General features: G+C 38.7%; 1 protein-coding gene across 6 annotated transcripts in view; it reads right to left on the bottom strand.

Annotated features, from left to right (window-relative positions):
• The window catches only part of ADAMTSL3 (ADAMTS like 3), a 188,937-nt gene that overhangs the window by 33,120 nt on the left and 136,482 nt on the right, over positions 1-19,335 (bottom strand). For all 6 annotated transcript variants that reach the window (XM_075506161.1, XM_075506157.1, XM_075506162.1 and 3 more), the window contains exons 15-20: positions 18,784-18,868; positions 10,854-11,140; positions 3,595-3,724; positions 2,345-2,537; positions 1,492-1,671; positions 545-698 (exon numbers count right to left, since the gene is read on the bottom strand). In XM_075506161.1, coding sequence (XP_075362276.1) covers positions 545-698; positions 1,492-1,671; positions 2,345-2,537; positions 3,595-3,724; positions 10,854-11,140; positions 18,784-18,868 — 1,029 coding nt within the window. The remainder of the gene's footprint in view (positions 1-544; positions 699-1,491; positions 1,672-2,344; positions 2,538-3,594; positions 3,725-10,853; positions 11,141-18,783; positions 18,869-19,335) is intronic.

Genomic DNA, 19,335 nt, shown 5'->3' with positions numbered 1-19,335 from the left:
ATCACTTCCTGCAAAGCTCACGAGACTGGGATTCTCATTTCTACAAGGAAAGATAGAAATTATACCTAAAGTTATCACTGGCACAGAGTTTCAGGTTTTGAATTCCACCATGCTAAGCGAAATGTCCAGTGTAATGCAAATGTGCAGTGAAAAGACAAGCCAGAACTGGATTCTTATCTTTTCTAATGTCCTTTGTAATTTATACTCAATTTATGGAATTTTTTCTTTTTTTTTTTGCAATTGGGATAGCGTAAAGGATAAAGGAAAAAGAAGATCAAATGTAAGTATGAGAGTTAGAGGTACGTGCCATTAAAATGTATTCAAAAACTACTTCGTTAGATCATAACCTTTACTTCTGACTGGCAGAAAAACATTTAAAACAATACTGTTATTACTGGTCTAGTAATTATGACACTCAGTTTATGCCAGATTAGTAATGTTGTGAAAGTAGAGAGAGATGAGTGAATTATCCTACATACAGATTTTTTCTTTATAAATAGATCATTCCAAATTAGCAGGAAACTACATAAAGTAACATACTTACTGTTGCAGGCATTCATCTGACAAGACCTTACAAGCAGTGAAGGAGACAGACCACTACACATTGATCCATTTAATGTGACATATTGGCCCTTTGCTGTTAGGTTTTGGCAGGCAAGTTTCCTTCTCTGGATTCCAACACCGCAGCTTACTGAGCACTATGAAAGGAAGGATGCAGTCAAACTAAACTTGGTGTCCCACGCCACACATGCTAATTTTAAACTAGTTTGTTTTTTTGTGGGTTGTTTTTTTTTTCTGAGAAAGAGTACATACGCTCTAGTTCATATGAATCTTTGTGTTATCCAGACATTAAACTCTCTCCACTTTTCCAGGCAATAAGAATATAAGATAGATAATTTGTTCCAGCAAGCAACTCAGGAACAATTAAAATAACGTGACCGTATTTCTTTATGTCCAACCATGGGCAGAACAGAGCAATGAGATCTAGTATGTAAGAAAAACAATTCAGCACGTTCCAAACAGTCTGTGTCAAGTCTCTCAACCCTCTCTCCTAGTTTGTATTGCATGAACCTTTAATTGCAGCTTCTAAATTCACTTTTAGAAATCTTTTTTGAACAGGGGCTGGTAGGCAAGCTTGCGTTAAATGGGAAAGAAGGAGGACGTATTCCAGAATAATGCAAAGATTTACTGTTTGGAAGCCATACTATGAAATAATGGATAGCTAAACATGTCTGGTAGAATGCATTCAATGCATTACAGCTTGTCCTTCAGCAACTCAAACACAGCTCAGGAAGGGGGATGTGATCAGTCTGGTTGTAGGCAGGGGTGCACAGCAACTGTATGCACAGTTTAGGCCGGGTACATGCCTTGCAAAACCTTGAGCTACCCGGTGAATTTATTGCTCCAAACATCTTATTCACCCAAGCAGAAATCTTTAGCGCTCATGTTGCAACTGGAGGTTTTGGTTCATCCTTGTTGGGGGCTGCTTACCTTGGACCATTCTCCTACGACTAGCTGAGGAGGACAATCAACTTTTGCACATGGTTTACTAGTTGGCAATTTAGGTTCCTGGCAGGTGTCATCAGAGTGTTTCAGGAAACTTCCATCCGTCAACAGCTGCTTACAGTACACTTTGCGGGTCTGAATCCCTCCTCCACAAGTACGTGAACACTAAGAAGAAGAGAACATAGCACGTACACCTGCATGGACATCTGTGTTCACCCATCACACCTATTTTACACAAACACTATAAGCTTCTCCCCCTCCCCAGTTATGCTTTCTTGAAAGATGACATCTACTTTTAATTAAAAAGCAAGCAGCATGTAGAAAATTCTTCTGTTAAAATGTTCAGCTAATATATTAGAGATTATGAGAACTTAACTACTAAGTTTAAAAGTCACACCACCTGAATGCAATTAAGTAGTAGAAATCTTAACGAAAAACATGCATCTTAGACGTAGATCTGCCTATGTCTCACATCAATCAGTTAATATATCTGGTGGGAGTTTAGGAAACTTTGTGCTTGAGACAAAAAAAAATGAAGCAATGTCTCCAAAAGTAGATTATTGCGTTTGCAGAGCACAGAAAGAGAGGTGATGTCTGGAGTAACTGGTATCCGGCCTTCTGAAATGTTAAAAAGGACTTTCCACCTCATCCTGTGACTACCTGTCGGCATAGTAGTCAAAAGCAGTATTTTAAACCCATATCAGTTTGTTCTAATGAAATCAGTTGAAACACTTGTCTACCGAAGTTTAGGAGCTACCTTCCTTGTTATTCCAGCTAGAGAATTTCAAGTACCTAGCCAGAGGAACGCATTTGAATTATTTCTGTAACCCAGTCATACCTGTTGCCATTCCTCAACATGCCAAACAGGGGGACAATCAATCTGGTTACAAGCTTGTAAAGAATGAGGTTTTTTGTCTTTGCACTCTTCAGCAGCAACCGCAGATCCTCCCGGCTGCTGGCAGTACACATCTCTCGTCTGTATCCCAACCCCACACGTAGCCGAGCAGCGTCTCCAGGGGCCACTTTGCCACCTGTTCCAACAACACAGCCAAAAGCCCACGGTTTAGCAACTCGCCTCAGCCTTCATACCCCATCATACCCAAACAGGCCCTAGCAAACTAACTGAAGGCATAGTTATTGATAGATGGCTAAAACATCCTGCGGTTTGGCTGTAATGCAAAATTATAAACGAGATTTATAAACTTGCAAGTAACAAGGAAATGCAGAAGTTATTAACAATAAAGCAATACAGAGTCATTTCCAGACAAATTCAACTCCAGCATTTACTTTCAGAACGCTCCTCATAAAAAAAACGGCCTATTGGCAACCTGCTGACATTTACATTTATAAATGTAAATATGTAAATAGACCTTTCTTACATTTACAAAACTTCCTTTAAATGTGTATATGTTTTCTATAAAACATCCTGTTCCTGTTAACTTCTTCCCTACGTTTTGCAAGAGGAGGTTTCTGCAAACACGTAGAAACAATATGCAGAGGATCAGGGATGTCAGAGATCAAAAGTGGGTAAATAAGGCAGCGCATGTCAAAATTTCACATATGGCTCTTTCAAGTGACCAAATTAGCTAGGTTTTCCTGGATTTGGACTGGGTTTGTTCTTTTCCCGGGATCTCCAAATAAACATAAGAAGCCATAAGAACTATGTGGGGCTACTAAAGAAGCATGAAATTAAAATAACTTTAAATCATAATTTCACTTTTTTCATTCAGTAAGGACAGAAAGTAAATATTCTCTGTTTTTTTGTGAAATTGCCTTAAAATTTTCCCTGTAGCACTAGAAGAGTTAAGGCTGTTTTTCCAACTCTGGCAAATATCTACACAGAAGAGATTTATTTCAGAAAATGTTCCCTATTCTATTAGTGAGATGTGAAGAGTGGAAAAGGAGTGAACAAGACCAAAAAAAAAACCAAAAAAACCAACCCCAAAACCTTGTTAAAGGCAGAAGTAGTGAAATTTCATCCCAAAGCAAGACCACAGTCCTGCAATCTGAACCCCTTCTGAGAAAGCCGATGCTTAAGTCATATTAACCATTTCTTTGCCACAGTATGATTTCATTATGACAGTGTACCTCGGAGGGCAAAGCTTCATATTGCAAGTACGAGTCATTGGTGGTGGTCTCTTGGAATTGTCACACAGGGTTTCATTGACAGCTTGTTTTGTCTCTACATGCAGACACATAGCAATGGCTTCTTGTGTTCCTGAATTAAAAAGGAAAACACTCATGAAACACTGAAGATGGAAGAGATTTCTGTAAAGCTTACTTATGAATAACACTCAGTCAAAAAGCTTCAAACACTGAATTAGATAGCAGGCTTAAAAGTAACATCGCAAGTCAAAAGGAACACAGGGATAGTTTATATATTTAATGCTCAAAAGATATTTGTGAATTATGTCTAGCACTTTACTTCTGTGATATTTAAAAGGCTTGATTTGACATTCTGCCTCTCTGAAAACCAACAGAAAATAGGCTCCTCTGTCTGTCCACCATCAGATGCTACATCTGCCTGGTTCTGTAATGGTCCCAAGCCAACTACTGGTTTCATTGCCAAAATCAGGGTAAAAGTGATTCCTTCTCATTTACTTTGACTTTAAGGAGCTAAATATCTGCAAAAAATGTAATAAAAAAATGCAGAAAACTTGCGAAACTATAGTCAGGAGAATGGCTGACTAAACACAGAACCCTTCTCATAGGGGCTAAGAGGTGCAATAGTTTTGCTGAAGGCAGCAAATCTGATGCAGCCTAGAGCTTTCCTCACTCGTGACCATTCTTGGCACCTTCTGATCTACAGCTCTTGCTACCTGGATCTTATTACTGAAGCATGAAAGATTACTAATACTCAAATTTCTATGAGTCAAAATGAAATGTAATACAAGTTTGCTTTAGAACAAGTCAGCTTAGCAAATACAGATTTTGTGAACTACTTTTATTTTAAACCTATGTAATTATCCAATTTTACATATCGTATTTTTTAGTATGAAAGCCTTGCTCAATTTCAAAGCTCGTTCGCACACACATGAAAGACAAGATGGTTTATGATGTACTGGGGGATCCTGTGTATCTGGGATGTTCTATATAAGCAAAGCCAATGATCATAATCCTGTAGAACAAAAAAGCACTTGAATAATAAAATACCTACTTAGTTGCTTCTAGGTAAAAATGGCTTGTGAAGAGCCACAGTTTAAAGAATTTAAATCCATTTCCTTCCTATCTTTCACTTATCTCCAGTGATTTTGTAAGGATACAAACTTGCTTTCAGCAGCAGGTTATATCTGTTTTCTTATGACCAACTTCTAAGGTTTCAAAGGGAGTTGCATTTTTAACTAGAAACCTTCACTAACAGCTTCATGGTATCACCTATGACATTACCTCAAAACATCACCACTATTGTTACACAAAGGTTACTATAACTATTCCTGCTTCTGCGTCAACTGTGCATGACGACTGGTTTCTTGGCACCGTTGATCATTAGCCACTCTGATTTCAGTGGGCTTGATGAAATATCCTACGCTGAAAGTTTCGTCTCCATGCCAATGGTCCGTATTTCTCTCTTTTACAACACGTCTTGAGCACTGTCATTCTTTTCATAAACCAAAGCTGTTCCTTCCATCTATAAACAATTCTGATGTAGTCCAGCGTATCAGCCAGCCCAGGCCACAATCCCCCTTTGCGACACTTGAACCAGTCCAACTGTTTCAGACACTTCAGCAGGAGTAGACCTGCAGTGATTTTCACAATAACGTAGATTCCAGTTTCTTTCAGGCTCTCTGGTACATCTCTAGATCCCCTCTGGGGCTCATTTTCAGTTCAGAAAGACCTTGTTATATAAATGTTTTGACTTCATCCACAAAGTGATGAATTTTTATAGAACAGAAGACCTGACCTTAAATATGATTGACAACCTATTCAGTGCTCTTATGTTGAAGTATTGATAATTACATTAACATAGAACACACACATTGAGTAAAACGTATTTTACTAGCAGCACTGAGAAGAAACCTTTAACAGCAAATACCATTACTATAAGGCAGACATTAAAATGCCCAAAAAAAGACAAACCAGTAAAAAACCATGGTATCTAGAACTCTACTATTTTATTCCAGACTGACAATCAAGGGAATCAAATGTTTTCTGTCCAACTGATCCCCATGTGTTTGTTTAACAGGAGCAGCTTCCCTATCCTCTTATGTTAGAAATGCACATCTGACTGTCTACAGGAGAGAAATAAAGATTTAGAAATTGTGTTCTGGCAGAAACAGAATGACATTACCAGACAAGCAATCAAGCGTATATCAGATCTCTATTTTAGGTCAAAATCTACCCATGCTACCAACCTTCAGTTTCGCTGACCTCACTGTGTTCCTGTGGGAAAACCACGCTCAGAGGTGATGCTGCTCTGGAACAGGTTGCCATAAGTAATATCTTAATATCTCACACAAACAAGGGGAATGAAATGAGATTCCTTTCAGACCATCTAAGTCGGCAATAATCCCATAGGAACTTTTTATCTCAGTGTTATAAAAACTAAACTGGCCAGCCAAATGAACAAAAGGCATGTCATACCAGCTGACCGTTTTTGACTGCAACTTGCCACCTGGAGTTCCTTAAACAACTTCTGCCTTGCAGCATGACCTACCTAGCTTTAGTTGTGTTACCAGAAGAAAATGTTGATATGTGGTGTATCTTTCATTTGACTTAACTACAGGGCACAAACTGCAGTAGTGATTCCTCCCCACAGGGACCTTATTGAAAGAAAAATGTTACCCTGTTTTGATGCCGTAAGTACAAAACAGATATTAAAGAGTTGTTAAAAACATACCATGCACCCCCTTCCTGTTCTCAGTTCGAGGACGCTATTCAATAAATAACTACACTTAATTGATGCAGCATTTCCTTGAACTTAACTGTCAAAATGCCTTGACAATTAATCAGATTTCTCACCTCAAACTATAATTTTACATTAGTTGGGAACTTCAATAGTGATAAATTTCTTATTCTACATCGATTGGAAAATGGAAAAATCTATTATTCAAACAAGCAAAGTCTTATATGTATGACTTTCTTGGCTTATAATATAAACATAGTAGATAATTTAACTAAAACATTATGTATGCAGCAGGGAGCATTAAGTATTTTTACAGTAATCTGATGCACTATTGTAGTAATTATCCTACTATTCAGTGAAATAGAATATTTTCTATTTTAACCCAGCATTCAAACCACATACATTTACATTCTTTTACAAGCTTTTCTGTGCAGTGAAATACACAGTGCATGAAGCTGTGTTAAAAGATCAGAATGCTTGAAAAAAGCCCAGACTTTTTGTTTCTGCCTTTTTTGAGTACAAAGAAAATGGGGGTGGAAAGTTGCTGTGCAAATGGTAAGAGGGTGGATCTATTCTCTATACCTGGAAGAGGAAGGACAGCCATTTTTTTCTATCAGATAGTCTCAGTTTGGTGACTGCTTAAAAATATGTACTATCAGCTGAAAATAACTCAGAAGAAATGCCAAGTCCTACATACGCTTGAGCCTCTCTGTAAATCTATTGAAACTGGCAATGTTATTTAGACTCCTTCTGTAAAAGAGCAAGCAGTTAGTGTCTGCAGTTGATGAAATGAGTCATAGGAGTAACCAGTTATCAAATTGCCCACAACACTATTGCAAATGCTCCAACTTTATACGTGAGTCTCAGAATGGTCATTGCTTTTCTTAAGAGCCCTTAAATTTGGCTAGAATCCATTGATTTTCTAAGAATCTCAGGTTTCTTATAAATAAAATAGTAAATTTTTAGCCATTATGGTCCAGGCAAAAGCCTGAAAATACAACTTGACTGCACCCTAAAGCTTCCAAAGCCACAGACTGTAGAGGAAACAACAGGAAGTGCATATGTATTTATTAGTTAATCTCATTATTTTTAAGCCAGTGTAATGACTTTGAGGGGCCTGAATTATAATTTTTGAAGCATATGGAATACAAATAATAATAATAATAATAATAATTACACTGAAATACCAAAATCTGCCTCTTGCAATTAAAGATATTTTTAAACAGGGACCCAGAAAACATTCAGTTATTTTTTTAAATGGAAAACATCCCTTTAAAATATTGTAGAGTAGTTAAATGATTGACAGCACTAAAGAAATACTACAGATTACAAGAAAAACATTTCTTCTCCTCAGGTGTACTCTTTATTCTGATAACAACTATTCCTTCTCACTGACAATATTATGAAAATTAAACTTATACTTATGTTGGGGGCTCTCACATCAGGGCCAAAGTTCTTTAGATTGAAAAAAAAACAACCCCAAATATTCTGGGAAAATGAGGGCAAATCCTGAGATCCCCGAGCACACAGCTGGCTTATTTTCAGTTTGGGATTTCTTCAGTCACTGAAGACAAAATAGATCTTTAGTTTTCAGGATGGTTACAGAGTTTCCCATAGATGTTAAAGGTGACGTCTGCCCCAATTAGCCTGGACGACTTTTATTTGCACTCATGGAAAGATTGAGAAAGCAGTATTAATTATGCTAACGGGCATAACACAGCGTTGCAGTCCTCAAAAGAAGTAAATTTTATGGCACCCAATATGCTTCATGACAAGCCACAGAGATTTGGTGCAGAAAGCACACAAAATGACCAAAGACTCGTGTTACTAATGCTCTAGAACCTGCTGAATATGATGAACTGGAAAGTAAAGATGATGTTTGCTAATGCCTTGCAGATCGCTCTATCTCTGTAATTCTGCTACCTCAAAAACAATGTTTCCATCTGCATTTTTATGTCTGCTTTGGAGAGCGACTAGAGGAGAGTTTGAATTAAAAGTCTAGCCTGTATGAGGATTTAAAAAAAAGGTGCAAGTGACAAGCACTGAAACAGAGATTCAGTCCTTGCTCAAACAGTGGCTATAAAGCTTCCAGCCTACTTAGACCCTGCAGACTTTTCCCTCATTCAGAGAGAGTCAAGCACTAAGAAATGGGGGTAGGGAGTTCCAAGGATACAGAAATCCGCAGGAATTTATTTTAATAGCCACTGCTAGATACATACATACTAGAGAAAAAGTACCTAATATAATTTACATTACACTGGGATATTCCAAACTCAGACAACATTTATTTCTTGTAATGAAAGAGTTCATCTAATTGAAATGAGATTTGAACATAAAACTTAGCAGAAACGGATCAGCTCCATTGAACTACACAATGGAAAAATAGTAGACAGTGAGATCATTAGTTAGTACATTGCAATAAGTTGGAAACAGAAGAGATGTCTGGTTCCCTTAAAACTATTTATCGGCAGGTAATTTTTGGTCTGTTTGAAAGCCTTTGCCAAGGCAGCAAGAAGACCAGAACTGATAGAAGGAAAAATCACTGCTACCTAACTAGCATAACAGTACAGGGACTTCTGAAGCTGTTCATTGATAAAATATCCTGACAACTTCCCACATTTCCCAGGAGCATCACATAAGAAAAATGTCTAGACATAGTACCAGTGATACCACAGAAGTCTCAAGAACACAACCAGATATTTTCTTTCAAACTTCTCTAAATGGATCATTTCTACTGTGTATCAAAACAAATGGTTAGATTACTGTGAACTCCGATAGGACAATTCTGGGTCAGGCAACCTCACAGATTCATGAAATGGCCAGAAGTCAGCAACAGAATTCACACTCAGCTCCCTCAGGAACAAAATTAAGCTAAACATGGGATTCTGCTCATCAGGCATTTTGAAGATTCTTCGTGCCAGCAAATGAAACTACTGTCTTCAGTACAGGCTCCTTAAATTACCATCAGCTTGCACTCCAAGTGCAAGTTTTTATGAGAACATTTTTGCATGGACAAACTCACATGTGAAGACACAGGCAAAGCGAACACGCACATGTGCAATAGCAGGCAAAGCCTAGAATTTACTTCAGCCTAGATGTCTGCTGATGTCCTCAAAATTCAAAAACTTTGGAGTTTTAGAACACCTCTGACAAAGATATTGGCTAAAAAGCCGTAGTAAAGTGGATTTAAGATGGCAATGGAATGATTACATATTACAAAAATCAGTTGAGATACGAAAAAGAGAACTACAAATTTAGAAGTAATGAAAGCCTTGTTTCTGCTTTAGAGTACAATTTCCTTCTTTCTAAAATTAAATTAAAGTCATTAAAATGAAGAAACAGAGACCCTCAGTCACAATAGCTGTCACTACCGTGTCACTTTTATACGTATATACTTGGACTATAGCCTCTTCTACCTTGCCAGTCAAAACGCCCACTGAAGGCAGCGGAGGGAATGGGATGCATCAGCTTTTGTGATCACATGTGCTGCTATTCCTATGGATCAACCCCATCAGTAAACAGCAGTAGTAAATGATAAAGGAGGCACTTACCAGTCACTTACCATCCTGCCGATAGCATTCTAGGGCTTCCCTCCCAACTTCTGTCTTCAAGGTTTGAACTGGTGAACAGTACAGAGGAGGCTGCTTTCTGTGAGCTCTAGACTGCTCTCTGCTTCCAATTGTTTCTGTTCTCCCCTTTTCTACATTTTTTATTTCTTCTATGGGTACAACTGTCTTCACTTCCCACTGATGTCATCAGTCCTGTCATATATAGGTGTGTTCACAATTCCACTGCCTCCACTTAACACTTCATAACTCACTTGTGTTCAGTCCCAAAGTACCGTATGTAGTAGCAACACCAGCAACCTTGTCTAGTAACATGTACTTAGGACGACAGGGAGATTCGATTACATCCAAAAAGGAATGTGCCTAACTACTTGCAGACAGATGTATGGCACAGAGTTCTTACAGAGTGATATACTGTACCAAGACCTAAACAAACTTCCGTTTGATCTTCATGCCGGTCGGACTGAAAGCAAGTCTCCCTAATTACAACTTTGTATCCCTACTGTACTGCAGAAAATGGCAGCATTTTGGAAGATAAGGAATAATTAACATGGGACTTTTAACTCTGAAACAATACAATTCTAGTTCCTAGGAAAAGAAAGGTCATCTAAACGTGCCTGTCACTGATGCATTAAACGTGCTGGTACCACCAACTGCCTGGCAGCTGAGACTCCAGCAGCAACAAGACTAAAGCAAGTTGCTGTATCAACAACTTCTTGCACCTTACTTAACCAAATAATTTCGGTGTTTGAACACAGGACATAAAGGAAACAAAGTAGTTTGAAATACTCTATGGATAATCTAGAAATAAGTTAAAACTTGAAGCTGCATGTTTTCCTACAGATCAACATAGCTAATTTAGGGTAACACTAAGAGAAGACCCAGCAATGTCAAACAATGCCAAATTCTTACAACTCAGGATAAATAAATAAAGGTACCTCCAAGACATGTGGCTGAACAAGGAGTAAAACCAATGTATTCCCAGTCATAAATCACACTGCCATCTTCAGCATGTGAAAATTCTGGTGTGTAGGGGACAGGATCACTGTCACAGGATGCCTGGTGACAGACTCGTTCCGTTGGTGGCTTCACATCTTCACATTCCTCCTCAGGCAGTTCAACCTCAGTCTGAGTAAACGCGAGAAGAATTCGGCACTTCACATCTCGCACCTGTATGCCATTGCCACACGTGGCACTGCATGGAGACCAGGGTTCAGGAATAAACCTGCAAATAATCACAGCACAGTAGAAACACTGTCATTTTATTCCATATAATTGTGTCTGTGTGTGCACAGTTAAAACATAGCTAAAACACATAAATGTATGCTTATACACAAAGCAGACAATACATAATACTATTTGATGCTTAAATAGAATGCCTAAGTCTTTCACTGGTCTCCCATCCCAGACCATTTCTCAAAATTCACAACAGAAAAGATGTAAGAAAAGAGGAGAAAGAACCATGAGGAACAGGGAAAGCTGTATCCTTTTTTGGGAAAAAGGACATCACTTAAATCTTTTCTCAAACTCCTTCAGCGGAAAAAAAGGAGAAACTCCATGAAGACATATCTATGCAGTATAAAATAGCTCCCCAGGTACACAGGCTTAGGCATATGCCAAAAGAATATTTGCAGTCTGCTTAAATCTGAAAAAGGCCATCACCTTATGTCATACTAATAATCAGCAACCAGACAGAAGAAAAACACTTTTCAAATCTAGCTATCTCCAATGCACGCCACAGCAGGCTGCTGTTCAGATTTAATCTTGTAAGAAGCCTCTCATCGTCAATAAAGAGGTCTAACTGGCTCAGTCTATAATCCATCATTTTTATTAGAAAGCATTTATGCTCCTGATGAACTATAGTAAAATCTTATTTTACAGATCATGAGTTTACTGAATAGAAGGAGGTTTTAGTCTATTATATTCTCTGACTTTGAGGGTCATATTAATATCTGATAGTAATTTTCAAAATGGCACTAGAGCCAAGGGGATGAATTTCATTAATAAAGTCATCCTGAGAGGCTCTGGGGTACAATTTATAAGAAATCAAATATAGACTTTCATAGGACATTTTTTCAAAAGGTTGCAGTTGCTCTTTATCATATGACCAAACGCAGCTGATGATCAAAACACAAATGGGAGATATAGGAGGAGGTATTTGACCAATGCTAAAAATGTATTTGGAAAGAAAAATACAAATTAGGATTCAAAGATTTTCTCCTTATCTTTGATTAAGAATTATCTTTCTCTTTACTGCAGGAAAGCTGCCCTTACAAATATAAGAACAGTTGTGTAAGACAAAAATCAGTATTTACGCTCTGCATACACAGTAAGCATAGAAAAATGTCAACACAGTGTGGTTGATTCTGTGGACAGTTTATCATCTTGAGCCAATAACTTCTTGCCAGTATATACAGAGGAAGAATCAAACAGAAGAAAGGAGAACAGATGAGTGGGTAACCCGTAAGGATACTCTAACTCAGTCCTTGGGGTAGTCACTCAAACTGTGCTTGGGATAGACCCCAAGACAGACTGTCTCCTGGGGAAGACTATTCCCATTTCCAATTACGGTTACAAGGTAACTGGTTATTCTTTAAGGAAATGTTGATGAAATACCTTTACAACTCTACTATGAAGATAAATTAAGATGTCAAGGCCCGTCACTTCAAAGTTTCCTTGAACAGAGCCTCAAAATTTTCGTTTGAGCTCACCGGTCCTTGACAGACTTCAGTAAAGGGCACAGTATCCCCAGCTTCTCCTGAAACCAAGGAAAACTGCAAGTGCTCATCACTTCACAAGTCTGACTACCTTTGAAGTAGATGACCAGACTGATTTTTAGGAAGAGTATTATCAAAATGGTGGATGGTGGTGTCCTACAGTGATAAATCTGAGTAACTGCCACACTGGTGCAACCCAGCAGCCCATTGACTCCAATGGCAGAGCTGGCAGGGGTCAATGTCCAGAGGCCTTTGATAACAAATTCTAACTGAACATCTGTGGGAAAAGCTGCAAAGGAAGGCTTTCTCTTACCCCAGCAGATAAAATCAGCTTAACCCTGAAACATCAGATCTCACAGTCTTTTCAAAGACAGCCATGCAAACTACCAAGGGCAGCCATGGCAAAATCACCCTCATCCAACAAAACACTTAAGCATGTGCCTAACTTTAAGCATATTAGCAGTCCTTTGAAGTCAATAGGACTATAATGTGTTCAGAGTTAAACTTGTGCTTAAGTGCTTTATTGGACCAAGGCCATTGTGCATAGGCTTAAAATTATGACTTTCCTCTCCTGGTTAAAAAAAAGTATAAGTCCATTTGTAGTTATGTACCTAATTGGAAAAATAAAATTGATGGACATTTATAGCTGAAAAGAGTTGGTTAGTGTTCTGACCACACCTAAGAGTTTACAGTCTGAAAGCAAATAACTTCTTTTGGTAAAAGTATGACAGCAGCATACCAGAAATTAGTGTTAGTTTTGCATACTGTTAGTTGAGTGCATTAAAACATTCCAAAAATAATGTATGATGCATTCTTTTGAAATCCTGTATAAATGAAAGGAAATTTTGAACCACAGCAATCCTTTCATTCAGCAACCAATTGATTTATAAAGAAACTCAAAAAATTCTAAGCTTTTTTTTTTTCTTTTTTTTTTACTTATAGCAAGCCTATATTATAATTGAGGTTTTCCTGTTGAGTGTTAGTGTCTGGTATTTTTCAGTGAAGTGCAAGATGATAAAAAAATCCACCCAAAATACTTTTCATTCTACCTTGGCATTTGCTAAACTAGTCACATGACTATGTAGCTATTAAAATCCTAAATTATAGAATTTTTCAAAGAATGACCATGTTAAAGCCACACTTCAAGTACCTTCAACAAAAGCCAATGGAGACGGCTAGTACAAAATTAGAGCAAGGAACTGACTGGACAGTGACAGAGCTCCAGAGGTTGGCATTATATCTGAATTTTGAGTTCAGGCAGAATTTTTTTTTTTTTTTTTTTTAACATATGCACAACCAAAGCCTGTGACAGATCACTAAAGCAAACTCCATCAGCCTCAGAAGTGAAATATTTTTTACTCAGTGTCATTCACAGCACACACATGGCAATGCTTTGGACGCAGTACTTCCTTGAAGCACATTCACTCTGCCTTTGATGGGCATACACTCCGAGTGATCTCAGGACAGGATTAAGAAGTATCAAAGCACCTGTATTACGATGCCTTGCAGATCATCAAGAATTTATAATGGAATGGATAGGATGGTGGTAACTCTGAAAATTTTCTGAGATCTTTAACTAAGTTTGTAGATGAGATTCCTCTTCTGATTAAAAAAAGGAAAAGAATGGAAAAATGCAAATCCGAGCAGGCACAACTTTTCACAATCGGCCTTTTTGTACAGTCATTCTTCCCAGTGCAGTGTAGAAATCAAATGCTCCTATAATCCTCTGCACAGGTATAAATAATGTCTGCACTACAGATGCAGTGGAGAGTATGTCCATGCTGCAGTTTTATCAGTCTAAAGCTAATGGAAATGTGCATTCACCTGGCACGCTCTAAAAAAGCCAGTGTAGGATGACCTGGAAATGAAGCAGTGACCTAAACTACTGATGATAAAACTGGGACAGAACAGCCCAACCCAACCAAATCAAATGTGAACTGAAAACTTAACTCAGCACAGCCTTCTGCAGCTTTCTAAAGACTTGGAAAACATGGTGTCTTTTAATTTTTTTTTTATTTTTGTCACACCTGCAGTTCTTGCTTTCAGTTAAGACAGGAAATGCCTAAATCCTGAAAAAAAGGCTGCTCTTGTGATATTTCCAGTCCAACCCTACTGAGCCAGGGGGCCTGGATAAAAGTTTGCAGAAGCATTGTCCTGGTTTTGGCTGGGATAAAGTTAATTTTCTTCCTAGTAGCTGGTATAGTGCTGTGTTTTGGGTTTAGTAGGAGAATAATGTGATAACACAGGGATGTTTTAGTTGTTGCTAAGTGGTGCTTACACTAGGCAAGGACTTTTCAGCTTCCCATGCTCTGCCAGGTGCACAAGAAGCTGGGAGGGGGCACAGCCAAACTGGCCAAAGGGCTGTTCCATACCATATGATGCCATGCTCAGTATATAAACTGGGGGGAGCTGGCCGGGGGACAGCAACTGCTGCTCGGGGACTGGCTGGGCATGGGTCAGCGGGTGGTGAGCAATTGCATTGTTCATCACTTGTTTTGTACATTCTTTTATCATCATTTTGATGACATTTATAATATCATTATCATGATATTATTATATCATTATCATAATTATCAATGATCTATAAATATCATATAATGATATCATTATCGTTATTATTTTCTCTTCCTCTGCTGTCCTATTAAACTGTCTTTATCTCAACCCACGAGTTTTACTTTTTTTTCCCTATTCTGTCCCCCATCCCACTGCGGGGGAGCAAGCGGCTGTGTGGTGCTTAGTTGCCAACTGGGGTTAAACCATGACAGTCCTTTTTGGCACCCAAAGTGGAGCACAGAGGGTTGAGATAACAACAGATCTGACCAGAACGTGTTAAAACAAATTTGTTATAAGCATTCATTATGTTAGTTTACTAGTGGCTGGTCACAATGTTGATTTACTTGCTCTCAGAGTTGTTGTATTTGTTCTCGGAGTTGTGTTACTGCTGGCTGGCTAAAACGTTGGCTGCTTACTGGGGCAGAACTTCCATGACGCTGGCACCTACCCCCCCCTGCAGCACCACCCTTGCCTGCTCTAAGCAGAGTTGCACTGCCAGGTTTTATCAGCCTCGGGTGTAATGTGTTGGACAAAATCACCAGCCCATTTTCAGAAAGGAAGCTGTGAAAAATGTGTAATTCTCTATCACCAAAGGCACGACGGGGACATTTCTGTGAAAATGACTCAAACACAATGAGCGGCAACCTTTATGAGAGACACCGCGTTTCACATTCAGCCAGTGCAACTCCACAAACCTGGTGATTACTTTTTAGCTCGGGTTGCTGAAAAAATACATCGGCTTTTGAAAGCATTTTAATTTTGTCCTAAGCCATGACAGGGAAAGGCAGTTGAGGTGTCTATTTCTTTAACTTATCATTAATAAAAAGGATGCAAAAACCTTGCTGGAGCTTCTCTGTGAATCCCACTGTAACTAAGAAGGCTCGAGGGAAGAACGTTTAAAATAATGATTGGTATCAACTGTCATCACATTCCACAACTAAAAACTAAAAAGGTCAGACCTACATTTTTCTTGGCCTCACTTTAAGGGCAGTCATTTTTTATTTTGCTAATAATAAACAAAAGAAGCTTTTGAACATTCTCCCTCTATGTAAATTCAGGACACCAGCCGTGGTAGACCACAGCAGCAGAAGTATTTATCTTCCACAAGCTACTTTTGGCATATCCATCATTTGTGGGTTCTAAAACACAGCTGCATTTATTCTCTTACTCATTATCAACTAAAATATCACATGAAAGCATAGAAAGACAGTTGTAATAAAAGGATGGACTAGAAGCTGAGACTTCATATTGTGGTTTAAGTTTGGATGACAAGAGAATAACTAAAATTAAAAGTGATGGCATTTTACCAGGGAAATCATAAGCCTACTGCTAGGCAGAGGTGGGCTATGAGTTAACACTGTGCCATGCGTAAATTACAGAAAACAAAGTTAAACAGATCGAAACCAGAGGGAAATCTTGTTATAATTTACTCTGGGAGAAGTAACAAACCATTGTTACAGTTTCTTTTTAAATCCTAAACCCTGACCCAAAAACTCTCACTCCAGCTAAAAGACAGGAGCAGTTAGGGCGTGAGATTTAAAGCATCTAGTGGGAAATCGCTCTGTTTGCAAACCACCGTCCACATGACCAACAGGCAATCTGCAAAAAAGGATGAAGTCAGGGATCAGTTATTTCTCATTTCTCCTGACCTGCCAGCTCCCTTAGAAGAATAAAGTAAGAACAGGTGGCAGCAGAAGACAGGTAAAAAGAAACTAAAGGGGAATCTGGCTGCAGCATTACAGCTGGGTCCCAGGAGAGCCCAGAGTACCCAGACCAGGAAAGCACAGCACCTCAGCAACACCTCAGTAAAGAGAAGGATGGCAGAGTCGAGTCATCAGCAAGAAGTGGCTGGAGAAACCTTTTAGAAAACCTTCACCTTAGGTGAAGATGCTTCTGGAAAATGTGAAGGAAAGAGTCTCGGGACAGGATTAGGATCATGAATGAAAGATGAAGAAAATCTAGGTCTCCAGAGTAAGTGAAGAAGAAAAAAAAGTCCAGGAAACTGAAAACTGCACAGCTGTGACAGGACATGCACTAAGAACTCAAACACATGGCTGCATTCACACTGTGAGGCTGCAGCGGAATACATCGGTCATGTCTAGGAAGGCATGAATAACCGCTTTCTTTGTAAGAACAAGGTACAAGGGAACCCATTACAAAGTTTCCGGCTCAGCTATATTATATTCTAAATATACTCTGAACTACCATGCTGTGTTCCTGCCAGTCCCCCCTGCTTGTTCTGTCAGACTGCTGCTGCAGAATCCTAAAAACCTAGAGACTACATTAGCTCCCAGTTGCAACAGCATGATTTTGTAATGCTAGAGATGATTTTCTTTATAGCTTCATGCTGAATCCTCTTTAGAGGTGGCCTCATATACCTTCGTTCTGATATGCTGACATTCAACAGGCACATTTGATTGCATCACCCCCTTCGACAATCACACTTTATTTTTATATCTTTGCTACTACCCTGCCTGAATTCAGGGCCACCGATTTGGAAAGTGAAATAACTGCTCGCAGTAGGTTGACACTTGACTTGAGAGGCTAGAGCAGTGAAAAGTTTAAAGTACAGTCACCATAACTGTGCAAACACCTGTTTGGCAAGAGGTTTCTTCTGTGAGTCAGTGCAGGTGTAAAGATTTTATTACCCATGATCACACCTGTTGGTGCATGTGTGCCAAAAATCAGGAATAGCTAGATGGAGGAAGAAAAATAAGAAGTTATGGGGCACACTCCGCTCTCAGAGCAATATAAATCCAAAGTAACTTCAGTAAGCTCATCTAAATTATTTTAAACTAACATTACTACAAATGAGTGCAGAATTTGGCTAAGCACAACGGAATATCTCTCATGAAAACCTTATAGAAAGTTACTACTTTCTAGAAAGTTATATAATATATATTGAATATGTTAGATACACATATGCATGAAATGTAGACAGGGCATACAAGCAATTGTGTAGATGCCCTAACATACAAGGGAGAGGAACAAGTGCAGCTGGATTTAAGTTATGCTTTCATCCCCAGGACTTAAATGTTGCAAGGCTTACCCCCATCAGCTTTTAAGGGGACTCACAAAATCCAGATGTTATTTCACACACACACACGTGTAAAATATCACAACTTATCCCCACAGATTCAGCTAAGCTCAGAGATCAGCAGGTTTTTCCTCACTCTCTTTATGCATTGGTCTCACCCCCCAAGGAAATCCTGGCAACCCTACAAAGTACCTCTTAATTTTTAATACAACCACTACATTCTTGAGGTAACAGCAATGAGTGGGATAAAACTGAATTTATTTCATTTACATCTGCTGAAATGCTTCCACATGCATTAATTAGGGCTTAATTAGGCTAAATTAAGATCCCTTTGCATTGCTTGAATGATATAGGGACACTATAATAGAGTAGCTCTGTGTCATCCAGAACAGGAGCTCCAGAAGCAAAGCTATTGAGATGTAAAATTAGGAACAGCTCACAACACAACTCATCTCGCAAGGAGGGCCAACTGTCACGGCAAACTGCATTGCAATAGTCATTCCAGATGATCTGCAAAATATGCCGGAAATGTTTCTTCACTGTAAAAGACAATGTACTTACGTTGGCTCTTCTGAGACTGTTCTGGTCTCTTCCATTTCATGTGCCTGTTTAAACCACGGCAATTTTGCTTCCACAGGATTTTTTTCTGGTAGGGAAAAAATAAAAAACCCACTCAGTAATTCCTCCAAAATCAAAGCAGTATGTAGATGTTAGCATTATTCACCTTAGCACTTCACACTTTACAATGCCTGTTGATCTAATGCTTTTGAATAAAGGTATACTGAATAATAAAACATAATTTACTAGAAAATTTCTTCATGATGTTTAAGCTCCATTCTGACACTCCTTTTTACTGAGAGGGTACCAGTAATCCAATTTCCATTCCTGTTTAATCTTTTACTTGCTTCCCACATCTTCCCCAAATGCAGGCAGTTTCTAGTAGATTGTAGCTTATATCTCAGTGTAGGATCATCGTCATAACTTAAGTTTATAGCTGAAAAAGAAGCCAGAGCATAGCAAACGTACATTGCTCTCCAGATAGACTGGCTTCATAAGAAAATTTTCACAGAAAATGGGTTTTTTTGCTGAGTTAGCCAGCGTTCCCAAAATTGG

This window comes from Mycteria americana, chromosome 6, assembly GCF_035582795.1.
Source record: "Mycteria americana isolate JAX WOST 10 ecotype Jacksonville Zoo and Gardens chromosome 6, USCA_MyAme_1.0, whole genome shotgun sequence".
Lineage (NCBI taxonomy): Eukaryota > Metazoa > Chordata > Aves > Ciconiiformes > Ciconiidae > Mycteria > Mycteria americana.
This window is presented reverse-complemented; position numbering and strand designations above follow the sequence as displayed.